Source organism: Pelmatolapia mariae, linkage group LG8 (genome assembly GCF_036321145.2).
Source record: "Pelmatolapia mariae isolate MD_Pm_ZW linkage group LG8, Pm_UMD_F_2, whole genome shotgun sequence".
Classification (NCBI taxonomy): Eukaryota; Metazoa; Chordata; class Actinopteri; order Cichliformes; family Cichlidae; genus Pelmatolapia; species Pelmatolapia mariae.
This window is the reverse complement of record NC_086234.1, coordinates 24104018-24118862: the sequence shown is the minus strand read 5'-3', so window position 1 is coordinate 24118862 and position 14845 is coordinate 24104018. Positions and strand designations below refer to the sequence as shown.

The window sequence follows — 14845 nt, the reverse complement described above, 5'->3', positions numbered from 1 at the left end:
TTTTATTCTCAAATCAATGGTTTAATGCTTGAAATGTTTATCTTTTTAGAAATACAGCTCATATTTTACAGTTTATAACAGCACTTACAGTAAATGCTGAGTAAATGATTATGGAAATCTCAATACGGTTGAAATCAGACATCCCCCCAGACAACAGGAATGTCATGCCTGATATTAAGGAGGCTTAGGTTGCTCTGGGGTAGCTGCTACTCCCCCTGACATATCCCTTTTAATTCATTTGAACTGTGTGAGATAAATAACCTCACGTGTCCTCTCTCTCTTTTTTCCTTGAAGGAGTCAGGCTCTAACTGAACAAAAATGTAAGAGATAAGTGGTTTTGTGTTTGGGAGTTCCTCCACAGCCTCTTGAGGGTTGTTGGCGTTCACCAAGTTCCACCGAGTATCGTCTGTAACACTGTATTCTGCGTGATGTGTTCATAGATCAAGGAAAAACTTGGAGTTCCTCCAAGTTATGCATTCCAGTGGAAGGCCCTTCAAGTTGCATTTCTAGGAACTTTATAGCTAGGCAGTAGTCCACACTAACACATACTCACAGCCAAACGTGCATTCAGTAACTCACAAACACACCACTTTAACCATGGCCCGCATTTTAATTGCAGAGACAAGGACACTGACCTGTCCATTACAATCATTGATCACGTTATATTCTACAGTATGCAACAACAGAGTCACAAATAAACATCAGCTTTTGACATTAAAGCACACAAACAGAAGCTTTGTACGCTGGGGAGATAGCAGTAAAAGTAATACACACTACATCTCTGTTATGTTTTAGTTACCAACATCTAGAGTACAAAGGCCTTTGGTTGGTTGGTGTCTGGGGAGTAATGGGTGAGAATGAAGTTTTCTTGTACACTGATGTCTTTACATGATTGGGTTCAAGGCACATCGATAAAAGTAACAGCACAGAAATGTACATAATCACGTGTGCACATGGCCGGTATCAAGCAGTTTATTCCCAGTTGGTGTAGTCAGGATTATAGTGTGATATTCACCCAGACTCTCCTGATTTTAACCTAAAATGACAGAAAATTATGGCCCATTATGAGACTAGGGTGCATGGTTATGCATTTTCTTTCTGTGTATTGCCAAAAACGAAAAAAAGCATCACCTAGTAAAGTGTGTAACACGGATTTTGGTTGGTACTGTGATGCAAAAAGTGGAATATTAAGCCACCATCCCCATGCAGGAACAAACAGAAGATACATACTGAATGTTTATAACGAAAGGTGCATCCTCAGGAATGCACTATTAGCCCTTCGCAAATTAACGAATGTTTCCAAGGAAAGAAACGGCATACAAGAAGGCAGAGGTCTCCCGTGCCTCTGCTTCTACCTCTCGTCTGTACACTATACAGTGATAGGCACCGGCCTTGAAAGGCAGACGATTGCCCTTTTCACATTAGGTGCTGAATTGTACCCAGCAAGTAACTAACCAAGATACCTGCCAATTTATTTATTCATTTTTACATTTTCTCGCGAATAAAATGACCTAATTTCAGGTCTCGACTTCACAAAATGACAAAGAAAGCAGCTACTACAAACAGCGTCTCATTCCTCCGGCTCTCCTTTGAGCGCTACATTTACACTGGCTTTGGCACAAACTATCTTCATCAACATCTATTAAACACCACGATGGTCCCGTAAGTACATTTAGCGTGTCTGAGTAGCCGGTGGAAATGGTGTTTTGTGTGTTTTCTTCAGTATGGTTCAGTACATTTCGTCGTTCACTTTAGGTGGGTGTAAAAAGTGCGTCAGCTCACATTTCACTCCACCAGCCGTGAATGTGACTGAAAGACTGAGAAAGAAACAGATAGAAAAACACAGAGAGTTCAAGTAATTAACTCTGGATGATGGGAGAGCAGTTCTCACAATGCAGGCATGAAGACGCTAAATACCTTAACTGCAGTGGGTGAGGATCTGAAATGAGTTTTTTCACCGCGGTGCACATGTTATTTAGTAAAGCAGAAAAAGGAAAACATACTAAAATATACTGCATGTTTCATTAACGTTCCTGTTTTCTGTTCACTCTTTGATTGCTGTTACATACACAGTCCGGTCGCCATCGTCGTTTCATGTATTTTTCAAACTATGGTACAAAGATATGACAGTGACAGAGTATGAAACAGGGCTAAAGCACATTAAATCACAGCATGCCTATGAACTTCCATAAACATGATTCATAGGGTATCTCTGTAATCCTGTTCTGACCTGTTATTGAAGGTGCGACTGACCCTGCTGGAAATACTACCTGCAGCAGTGACAACACATACAGAATGTCACGACAAATTACTGGGTGTGTTGCCTGCTACAAACTGGGACTTGCCTCTCTGTGTGTGCAGAGCCTCACATTAATATTATTAGGAGTAGCCTCTTCTACCTCATCTCTTTTGATTGCATTGACTGCGGGCTTCCGGCCTGACTGATATACTGGAACCAACTCAATCTGACAGTGGAGCGTGTACCCAGCAATCTTGTTGCTGCTGTAGAGGCTTTGACAAATAGTCTGGGAACCAGGTGTTGTGAAGATGCCTTGTGAAAGTGGATGTGAGTAAAAACATGATAGCTAGAACAGAACGGGATGTCTTCTGTGGACGTGGTAAGGGTTTCTAAATTCAGGCTATTGTGAAGGTCTTTTTGCTGAAGCCCATTTTGCTCATACAGAATAAATTATATCTATATTGATCATGTTTTTGCTAGCCAGTCGCTGTAGGTAAGTTAAAATTAGTAATGATGGACGATATAAACACTATCTAATATATAAGAAGACTTCCAAATCAAAGAGGCTAAACATATCCTGTAGCCTTTGTGGCCCCATGGCTTTACTTAATATAAGTGCTGACTTTAGCATGCTAACATCTTTACAATGATAGCAGTTTATTATGCAGATATTTATTGAACATTTTTATCCTTTTTACTCCTTGCTAACATGTTAGCTTGCTAATGTTTCTGACTGAGTTGCAAACGTCAAGGAAAGCTAGCATGCTAACATGCTAAACACAATGTTAAAAAGTTAACACACTCGCTAAATATCTGTATAATATAATTGTCAGGATGTCAGCATCAATGAGCGCCTACTTTTCCAAGGGCTCTAGTTCCAGAAGGGAATTTCTCCAGAAAACCTTCATATAAAATGTTTTCAGCCTTGACCCAAGCTGAGCAGCTACCAGGTGAACTGTAACATGAAAATCTGTTTATATAATTACTTTTAATGGTGAAGGAACTACTACATTCCTCAGCGAATATCTTGCAAACTTCCTGAATTTAATCCTTGACATTACTGTAGTCTTTTTGAATACATTTTGTAATTTGTGTTGTGTGTGTTTGGGGTTAGGGTTTCTTACGTTTCATGCTCATTAAGTGTTCGTGTCTTTGAACATTTCCATTAAAACACCAACTTTAACTAATCAGAGCCATTGCTGTTTAAATTTTGGACATCTACTTTTGACTGATTCAGTATTATGTAGCTCATGGTCAAAATCCTGATGGAGACTATGAATGGAATTGGCACTTTTCAAACCTCACTGTTTTATTTTGCGCCTTATTCTGGACAGAAAAGTCACATTCATGTTTCCCTTATGCCATGCTCTCTATTCAGCTCTGTATGTTCTGGAACACAGACTATCTATCTAAATATGTATACAGGCGTTTAAACCTGCTGAACCAATGACTTCTTTCCATCTAAACATGGTAAAAGTGCCATTAGTTTTGTAGGTAATTGGATTTTAAACCACATTATCAAATAGCATAAATGACAGACCTGACGATGACAATTGATGGAATGTTAAGGGATCGCCAAAACAGCTTTAATTCATCAAAGAGGTCTGATCAACACTGCCGAGGCTTGAACCACCCCACAAGCAACCCAGTCTCAGAATATAGAACTAAATATATATAAATGTCCGGTAATAATAGACTCGCTCGCAAATTTAAGCTATAAGCTGTCTACTTATTATTTCCGCTCTTAATTCAATGCATTAAAATCAATTGAGAGATGAAATACTGTTTAAAATATGTTGATCATAATGGTGTTTGCCATATACCGCAACAACAAACTCTAGAGTCCCCCAACAATACTGGCAACTGTGAAGACCAACTACATATTGGTTTTAACTTTATTTTGACCTGATATTTTTATATCTAAACTTGGCTGAACTGTTGGTTGATTTGGACATAAAACTTGAATGTGGCCGGAAATGTGTGACATGTTCCCAGCAGCAGTGTCCTTGATTTTAAAAGAGGGGTTATTATGCTAATTTCCAGCTCCATGTCATGAATTATTCTTGGGGTTTAGCTTTGCGCAGTCAAAGCTCAAAATTATGCCATACTGAGCCTTTGTGCACCTCATTTCACCCGCTGTCTGAAACAAGCTCTCGTACCAGTTTTCTTCTGATTGGCTGCCCCTTGCAAGCAGAAGGTCTGAAAAGGCGGAGCTTCGTGCTCACAGCAAGAGCTATAAGCCTGAGATGATAATTTTAGGAATATTCCGTCTCACTGACATCCTAGAGAGCCGAGCGTAGAAAAAACAGATCATGAAGACCAAACGTTTGGATCTTAGATGTTACCTGTACATACACAAGCCTCATTATTTCAAACTACATGTTTAATGTGGGCATCCATCACTGCAACAGGAAATCAACAAAAGCACTCCATTTAATATTCCTTAAAAAAGGACGTTTTTCGGAAGTGCAAATGCATCAACTTTCACTAGACTATGCTGCCTCTTGTGATCGTGTTTCTTATTAACATTTAGCAAACAAGTCCATGACAAATGATTTTTTTTAAATGTAATAGACTGTATAAACTGTATGTTTGAGCTATCCTTACATTTATTTATGAAGAAATATATCCCGGCTCTGGAAACACTGTGTCTTTGACTTTGATTTGAAGAAATAATGCATTATTTTTCAAGTTGTCTTTTTAGAGTCCCTCTGTATCACTCACCTCTGCACACAGCCACCTTGATCTCTTCCTGTCAGTCATGCTAACGCAGCACACTTCAGTCTTCAAAGCATTGTCCTCATGTGTGTTGTGTTCTCAGTGCATACACTGCATCCACAAGCTTTAGTTCTTTTTTTTATGTCTCTGCGTCTCCTTATCCATCTCTCTCTCTCTTTTTCTCTCTCTCCTTCCCTGTTCGGTTACATGACACATTTGTCCGCCTTCTGTGAAATTTCGGCATCTTTGCAGGCACACGCTGGCTGAACCAAATGTGAATCTGAGCAGAGTGTTACGACATTAAATTGGGAACTCTAACATTGCCAAAACACAGCACTTTACACTTATGGAGGCTCTTTACAACAGCACAAAGTAATGTAAAGATCAGGATACGGTAAAAATACTTTTGATGGGACTTTACAAACTCAGCAATACACAATGTAACAGCAGGTTTTTCCTTTAAAATTGTTTTTGATTTCAACACTCATCCACATGTATGAAGTTTCCCAAGAGGTTGAGAGAAAACCTTTTTCCTATGCACAAAGTCAAACTGTTGTAAGGGAACAAGGTTAGAGACAGACACAGTTTCCCATTCTTTCACTAAATCAATAATCCAGGATGTAATATTCAGAGGTTTGCAGATCTGTAGCTTCTTCCATCTTGATACCAGCTAGAATGCAGAGAAAATAACATCCTTTGTTTGTCGGCTTTGCCGTTTCGTTGCCCCGCTGATCATGTAAGACCAGACTAATCACCTGATATGAATAAAATATGAGCATGAACCTTCAGGTTGTAGACTCAGATTCTTATCTTTGAGGCTCTGGGGAATTACAGAGCTGGCTGTTTTCACTCAAATGTTTTGCCTACTTCTCTCCATGGTACTTCCACATCCGGAGAAATCGGTGCCTAAAGTTTTTAGCTAATATACACACATACACATTTTAAAAAAGAGAAAAAAAATCAGTCAACTAGAGCAAAGATGGTACTCGGTCCCCTCAGACTTCTCTCTGCCATTGGAGTACTATCCAAAATATTTCTTCGTCCTTTCCACACGCTCCACTTTCACATCCTGCCTCCTCAAGATCATTTCGGGCAACTCCATAAAAGCTTGAAGCTGGCAAGCACAAATAGCGTTCTTATAAATGTTTCATGTCACTTATCTCTGAAAAGCACTTGAGTAAAATACATATTCTTGCTCCGCCTTAGGGTTAATAAGCTCAAGTTGCTTCATTAACCCAATTAACAAGAGTTTTGAACTCGAGTCAGTGCACTTCCCCTGACCTTTAAAAAGATTAAGAAATTGTTTATTTTTCAATTCGACTTTGCTCATGCGTCAGTGTCCACGAGCAGTGCTTACATCATCCGTTTTCTCATTTGTGTTTTAACTTGGGGTTACCACAGTACACTGGCAGCCTGTCAGTCTGTTACTGCCACTCCTTTAAATGCTGGTCTGCAGTTCGCCATTGAGCAGGGTAGGATTGTGAGTGTACAGGTTGGCATTAATAATCGAAGCTTCGTTAATCATCTTGCTCCTGTCAGCCCTGCTGTCGCTGCGCTCTACCTCATCCAGGCCTGCCACCTTTTTCAAGCACAGAACATTCTGAAAACTCTTCTTGAAGTTGTCTGACAGGAAGGCGTACAAGATGGGGTTGGCGCAGCTGTTAGCGTAGCCGAGCACTACCACGAAGTCGAACGTGCTCTTCACAGCAGAGGTGGGCTTGATGGAGCCGGTGACAGAGGTGACATTGAAAATGTAGAAAGGCAGCCAGCAGAGGACGAACACCGCCACCACGATGGACACCATCCGGGTCACCTTGCGCTCTGAACGCTTACGCTTTGTGGAGCCCACACGCAATCCGGATGACTTCACCTGGCAAAGGGAATGGCTGTCAGTGGCTTAAAAGTTCCCAAATAAAAAAGTACAGTGTTTCCATAGAAACATCCTAACATTATGGGGGGTTTTTCCTAGCTGGGCTAGGTAGTCTTTCAGGACTAGCTAGCCAAAATTGAAGTCCTATTATCCTGTTGTAAAAACAACAGTGATCTATGGGTTGATAAAATTTTGTGTACTTACACTTGATATTTTTCAGTGCATAAGTGTGTTCACAATCAACCTGATATCACAGCAAAGTGTGTAATAGACAGGCCGTCCACCGTGTCCATTTCACGCTTTGCCTCTCCAAAACGTGAAATTCACATGCATGCAGCAGTTACAGTAAGCTGCATTAACAACAGACGGACACATTTTATTGCAAGCCAACATTAAAATAATGACAGAAAAGTGTTTAAACAGACATTATTAACATATTTACATGTTACATGTTAGCCGCCTAGCTTAATTGATTCTGACGATTGAGGACCCTGGAATGTACTAATAAAAGTGCACACCCATTATGCACAATGGCTGCATCTTGGCAACGAAATAGAAAGGAAGAGACCACTAATCAATTTTCAGCCACTAGCAAAAGGCTGCACTGTAACAGAAAATAGCGAGTTCAGTGCTAAATATCTAGCTAACTACCGGGGAACATTTTCAGGTTTCAACACTTTATGTGTTGTGGCATTATTTGGTGTTTATGCATGTTAAAGTGATTTAGTAATATGTATCTTCAAAAGACTAAATATTCCTGAAATGCTGTAGCTGGGAAAAGAGCCAGACTTCCCAAACCCAAATCATGTGGAAATCACTTACGCCACAAAGAAGTATTTAGTAGGCATAGTGTCATAAGTGCAAGCATAGGATCAAAGGATCTAGATTAATGTTCTTTTCCTTTATGTATGTACTGTATATTAGTTGAAGCAAAACAAATCTATTTAGTTAAAAAAGAAAAGGAGACTGTTAATAGTTTTTTTTTTGAGACAACTGATTCAATGCATTTACATTTCAAACTAATTAAAGTGGACCACCAAAATGTTGAATCTGCAATGTAACCGAATCTTGTTGGATTTTTGTTGTGTAATTTAGCGTGTGCAGTTGTGGGCTCTTACCTTGACTATAATGAGCAGGTAGCACATACATATAACTGCCAGCGGCAGGAAGAACCCAATGAAGAAGGTGTAGAATATGAAGGCCGTGTAGTAGACATCCTGAGGCTCCGGCCACACAATGCCACACACTGGAACCTTGTCCAGTCCACTGAAGATCAGAGTTGGCAGGATGACTAACAACGACACACCCCATACTGTGAGGTTAATTAGCTTTGCTACACGGGGTTTCCGCCATTTTGTAGACTTAATAGGGTGAACCACAGCCAGGTATCGATCGATGCTCATTACCATGAGACAGAAGATGCTGGTGAACTGATTGAGAGAGTCTGGGATGGTGTAAAGAATAAGAAAGAGCAGAGGAGTGGAGAAAGGTAGAAGTTGAGTTTAGACTCAGTAACACTTAAAAAATACATTTATGCTCCTGTGAGAACCAAGGAAAAAAAGAACACAACCAGTGTTTGCTTATAGTACAGACTAGAAACAAGAAATAATGTAAATGTGTCACATTGTATGTAGTTTCATTACCTTTCTTTAGCAAATGGAACGCTTTAACACCAGGTCTGATGTGATTGAGCACCAACTACGTGTTGGCACGACTTCAGTTTTTTAAAACAGTTTTTAATCCAATTTTTCAACCAAGATTTGACATCTCAAATGGTTGTTCAAACAGCATCAAAATGTTTGCCGAGTTTCCGCTGTGAACCATTAACCATATGCTTTACACCCACCTACGCTCATGATCATTCGGCACAGAGCCTCTCCGAAGGGCCAGTGCACCAGCGCCAGCTGCAGGGCGATGAATGGCAGGCTCATCATGCACAGAACATCTGCCACTGCCAGGTTGAGGATGTAAATGTTGGTCACCGTCTTCATTTTGGCGTAACGTAGAATAACATAGATGACCAGGGTGTTACCACACAATCCCACAGCGCATACCATGAAGTAGATGAAGGTAATGACCACTGAGCTGGTCTTGTCCTGGTGATGCTCCTTGTCTTGGGAAATGTTGAAGCCCAGGTCGGAGTCATTCCCTTGGATGTCGTACCAGAAGGGCTCAGGGATGGAATTGTTAGGGGAAGTTGGGAGGAAGGGCAACTGATCCAAGGCCATGACTGCTGAGAGCAAAGGGGTCTAATTTCCTAAAGGGTTATGGGGTTGTCTAATCCAGGGTACAGTGATGATGGGAAATATTAATGAGTCAAGGCTTCAAATGACATGTTTCAAAGAACTGCTTTTACTAAAAAAAGTTACAGAAATACATTTAAAAGAGGCTTTGAGTGATGGATTCTAGGATAAAGGTAAGAGCCTGGGGTCCTGGGAATATAAGACTTTGACTTCCAAGGGTGTGGGGCTCTAGGGATTAGGATGACTCAGAAATTTTCACGTAGGAGGAGCGTCAATTATCACATCTCAGCTGTAGAGAGACAGTAAAAGACAGCAGAATAGAAAGCAATAAGTTGGGTTGAAGAACAGGGACCATTTCGTTTGACAAATAATAATAATAGTCCTCCAAGATCCATGGCAACAGTTGCAAGGTTACTTTACATAACTGCTTTCACACCTCACCAGAGTATCATGTACAATATTCTCTCTAGAGAATGCTCTAAATAGTACCTCTATATGTTGTGTGTGATTATCCTCAATGCTGCTTATTTCGCTCACAGCAACATTTTTGGCTTGCAGCAGCGGAGAGGAGATAGCCACCACTAAATTGTACATGATGTGCAGTTTCATAAATATAACATTTTTGCCACTTTCTCCTTAATTTGAGACAAAAAGAAAAACAGTAAGGAAACCAAATATGGGACTGGGAATTACCTCAAACATCAAGCTGTTTACTTATTGAATAGCCAACATTTGCATTTGCACATTTTTGCTCATATGTCAGGCAAAGGTAGCACAGCCGACAGGAAGAGATCAAGGTGGCTGTGTGTTTGAAGGTGAGCGATACAGAGAGACAGTCTGGTTATCACTATAGGTTATTACGCCTGTTTCCACTGTTGTACGTTTAAATGCAGATGCTGAATTTGATGCCTTTTTTTCTTCCTTTCTCACTCAGACCATAAATCCTGTGATGCTACAGGTCTGGGGAGTGTGCTAATATGTGTTTACGCCTCCCCCACCTATGCATACATGCAAGAAGAAAAAAAAAAGGACGCCTGAGCAAGAGAACGCCAAGGGCACCGGGGAGCTGAAGACAAATGTTTATTCAATTGATCTCGGGGACAAACAGCTCTGACACTGGAGCGGGATCACTCACTCTTCCCCATCCAGTGACAGGTCTGGCTCAGCAAGGACAATAGTCCACTTCTTGCTTTCATTATTTACACGAGATGAGCCTGTGTAAAGCTGTTTAGATAATCCACTTTAAGTAAACAAGGTATATGGTCATAAAAGATCACAAGTATTCAGGAGATGGCAAATGAAATGTTTACACCTCTGGATCACACTAGACATCATTCCACAAACTGATTTTCTTGCAATTAATTGTTTAAGCCCTTAAAGCCCTGCCTCGCCTTCCTCTCATGGACAGCTTAACATGTAGAACTTACTTATTTCAGATTAGTTTCAGTGTAGACCTTCAGTGGAATCCTTTGTTAGACTAATTATTGGTGTCTACACTGTTGTTTCGTGAACATGGACTGTGCTAGGAATTAGTGATGTGTCGGTCGCGAACGAAATGGCTCTTAGAGCTGGTTCTTTGATGTGAACGACGAGAGCCGGCTCCTTATCGCGAGCCGTGGGTTTTTTTTTTCTTTCTCTCACCCTCTCTCTTGCACTTTTTTCCGCTTCACTCCGCATGCGAGCCTTGTGCTTTGCGCTGGGAAGAGGGGGGAGGGGCGGTAGTTACACTGGCAGTAGCACAGGAATGGAGCAGGAGGGAGAGAGAGAGAAAGGGAGCCGGGGACAACAACGTCACATTAGAAAGGTATAGTAATCATCCACAACTATTTTCAGTTGCGGATGATAAAGGATTCAGAAAGTTAATTCATGCAGGCCTATATGACAGAGAATGTGCATCTTCTTTTTGTTTTCATATTTTAATTTATATTTAATTGTGTTGTGGTTTGCAGTGTTTTGTGTTGTTTCACTTTAAATTTGTTTAAAAGGAAAAAGCTGAAAATTTAAATAGTTAAAAGTTGAACTGTGAATAGTTGGTTTTTGTATTATATGATTTATTTATTACATTTTATGTGGAGTGAATAAATAAAAGTATATTTACGGTGGCCCCTAGAGACAAAACACGTACAAACTCCAAAACACGTAAAAACTCCAAAACACGTACAAACTCCAAAACACGTAAAAACTCCATAGCACGTACAAACCCCGAAGCACGTACAAACTCCAAAACACGTAAAAACTCAGAAGCATGTAAAAACTCCAAAACACGTACAAAACACAACAGAAGTGCTCCAGGATGCTAGGCGCAGTGTTGAGCTTTTGTTACCTAGTGGCTACACAAGCCAGCAAGTACCAACGACCGGATTTGGTGTGTGGTAGTAACAGGTAAATGAACATTTTTTTTTCAATATAATTTGAATATATATGAGTGCTTGTGTATAAATACACAAACCATACACATATGCTTTCGGTTGTGTAATTTAAGTGATCTAGGTAGCTCGGTTTTGGAAGTTCAGTTAATGCTAGAAATGTGTTTTGGAGTTTGTAGTGCTTTGTCTCTAGGGGCCACTGTATATATTTATATATAAACATATATAAATAAAGCCACTTGTTTTTACATTAGTAATTCCTTTTGTGCATAATTTTATATTATTGTTAATAATAAATTAATTAAAGCAACAAAACAACCTGAAGAGTCGGCTCTTTTTAGTGATCCGAGCCGAAAGAGCCGGTTCTCTAAAAAGAGTCGGAAATCCCATCACTACTAGGAATAAAAATTTGGAATTTATTCCTGCTTAGTGGTCCTTGTTTTAGCGACACCTGTGGTTACTGGTGGTAACTGCAAGTGCCGGAACGGCGGCCCAAACTGCTAACAAAATGTCCCCCAAACAATACAAACAAAAAGTGTTTTAGAAATATCATGTTTGAAATTAAACACGCAAAACTGAGATATTCAGTTGAGAAAAAAATAAATAAAACAGCAATTCTCTAAAATCAATATTGGCATTTGGAAATAGATGAAGCTCTGCTCGCCACAGTTGCCTGTGAGGATGAAGGAGTGTCAGACAGAGAGAGATTTTATAGTGTTATTTGCTAGCAGGAGGAGGGATGCGCAATTAGCAGCTTTTTTTTGGAACCTCGTGTAATTTAATTATAAAGCAGGATAATCACATTTTTAACTTAAGCAGAGGGATTTGGTTTATTAAAATAATTGCAAAAGAAAAAACATCCAATAAGCTTTGCTTCCCACAAAAAATGCGGGATGGGTGTCAGGTGCTGCGTCTTGGCTCAGCTCTGGCTGTGCGAACAGTGATGCCGAGGAATCGGCAGTGGCACGGCTCAGCCTCACAGCTTACCTGTAAACTGCGCGCCCAACAGGAAACTTTCCATCACATCAGCGGCTGAATAATGAGCAGGTTTGGTTTATCTTTCATCTCAGTGACACGGGGATGAAACACGGCACCGAACCTTTGACTTATTAACCGACAGATAGAGATATTTATTTGCCAAGCAACTGCTGTCTCTGGATTGCACCTGTTCCAATGATTTTTGCAAGATTGCCCTACTCATTAAAAAAATCAGAAACTATATCAGAAAGAGAAGCGCGGCAATTTTTTTCAGTTTATTTGAACATTTTCTCTTGCCAAAGACTAAGCAAGTAGAAGTAAGTGAAATTTCCCCATTATGTGTATGCGCAACTTCATCATAGCCTGAACCTCGCCAAAATATAACTTACATCAGACTCCCACTAAAGTGCGCACAAGCAAAGCAAAGTGCGCACATGAATGAACATGATTTTTTTTAAAAGATCATTCTTAAAAATCGGATCAGTCTCATTGCCCCCACCAATTTCATCACTTACTTTTCCACAGAAAAATACCATCCTCATATCACGTCCAGAGTGGCAAAAGTGTCCCGAGAACCCGAGAATGCGAAGTCCTGCCGCCCCCGAAGCGGCTCTGACCTACTGGAAAGCTGCATCCCGCCAGCCTCTCCATCCACCTGCTCCTAACTTACGCACGGCGCCGGCATTCAGTCGCCCTAATCAGAGCTGCTGATCGCGCTACATCTCTCAGGCCATTGTTGCCTCCGAGAAATAGTCCACGTTTGTAAAAGGAAAGACTAAAACAAAAACAAAAAAACATAAGAGAATGAAAAATAAAATAAGGTGGCGTGCGCTCGCGAGTGTGTGTCCAACAGGAAAGTCTTGGCGAGGAGTCAGACAGAGCGGCAGGACGCACGCAGCACCGAATGGAGAGAGTGTTTCTGACAGAGAGAGAGAGAGAGAGAGAGACGGGTTGAGTGATAGATCAGCAGCAACGTGTCACTGTGCGTCGGTGTCCTACAATTTGCTGATTTTCATGCACATGAGCTGGCTCTGCTTCTGCTGTCCTTTTGAAAAACCCTGCACAACTCCTCAGCTGCACGCTGGCTTCTGTATCAGTGTGTCTAAGAGGTATATTTAAAAAAAGGAAAATTAATAAAAATTTGGATTATGGAAAACTGCACATACCATTTTGCAGGGAGCTTTTGTTCTCCAGCTGTGTTTCCTTTTGTGATGTGATGTACTCAAGGAAAAGGAAAAATCAACCCCAAGCTGCTCAGGAAAAAGGGGGTAATCACACTGTCCCTCCAAATTCATCAGGTTCAAATGAAGTGATCTCAAGTGCTTCACTGTCCCTTTCAGGCACCCATCACAGGCACCGGTGCACCCCTCTTGTCAGCCAACAGCGATGGCACTCGGATTTGAGCACTGAAGCCAATCCAAGAGCCAATCTTATGTCTTTATATAAAGGGAGCATTTTCGAGAGAGTGCAGATGGCGGGTATCTTCTGTGACCTCTCTCAGTGGAGAGCTCCGTGAGAAAATGTCCCGCCACTTGTCTCAACATAGCAACACAAAAGTGCAGCTATTATTACTGCTGTCCTATCAAAGATTAATAGTTCTATTTACGTCCAAATTGAGGGACTGGAGCTCCTCAAGGGGGTCACAATGCAAGAAAGTAAGTGGAAGGGGGATTTTTGAGGGGTTCCTGAGGCAGAGATAACCCATCAGTGTATCAGTATACTTTCAGACAGGCTACTCGTTCAAGTGCATGTACTTCAAAGAGTGCTGTATTCTGCTCCACCAAGGATAGCAACAACTCAGCAATATTTACAATTTATTTTTATATCATTTGTAAGGTTGGAGTGGTTCAAGTATCCCTGCATCCTTCTAGTATGAATAACCACAAGATACATGGAAAAAAAAAAGATTGATACTGGTTCCACATGTAAATATTAAGCTAATAACATAAAGTTATAGCCAGCACTTGGAACAATAACAGAAACTTGTACTTGTCTTCAAACTGAATGGAAGCCAGTGTAGCACCGTGACCAGTTGTTACTTATACACTTTTTTAGCGACACCCATTCAGCTGCATCTTTATGCAAATATATGATCAGCCACTCACATGACAGCAATTCAACACATTTAGATGTGTAGACATGGTCAAAGTGACCTGCTGAAGTTCAAAGTGAGCATCAGAATGGGGAAGGAAGGCAATTTAAGTGACTTTGAAGTGGGCCAGCTGGGCTGGTGCAAGCTCTTCAGAAACTAACAATGTACTGAGATTTTTTTTACACAAATATCTCTCAGGTTTACAGAGAATGGTGTGAGAAAGAGAAAATATCCAGCGAGTGGTAGTTTTCTTGGTGAACATACGTCATTGTTATCACAGGTTGTAGGAAAATGCCCAGGCGACTTTAAGCTGACAGGAAGGTAAAGGCAAGTCAAATG

At 40.7% G+C, this 14845-nt stretch overlaps 1 protein-coding gene across 1 annotated transcript; it reads right to left on the bottom strand.

Annotated features, from left to right (window-relative positions):
- Window positions 1-607: 607 nt before the first annotated feature.
- On the bottom strand, window positions 608-13303 carry sstr2a (somatostatin receptor 2a). The gene is made up of 4 exons (XM_063481627.1): window positions 12930-13303; window positions 8674-9359; window positions 7946-8271; window positions 608-6827 (listed from the first exon to the last, which is right to left on the bottom strand). Exons 2-4 carry the CDS (start codon window positions 9053-9055, stop codon window positions 6396-6398), a joined length of 1140 nt encoding a protein of 379 aa, XP_063337697.1. The 5' UTR covers window positions 9056-9359; window positions 12930-13303; the 3' UTR covers window positions 608-6395.
- Window positions 13304-14845: the final 1542 nt, after the last annotated feature.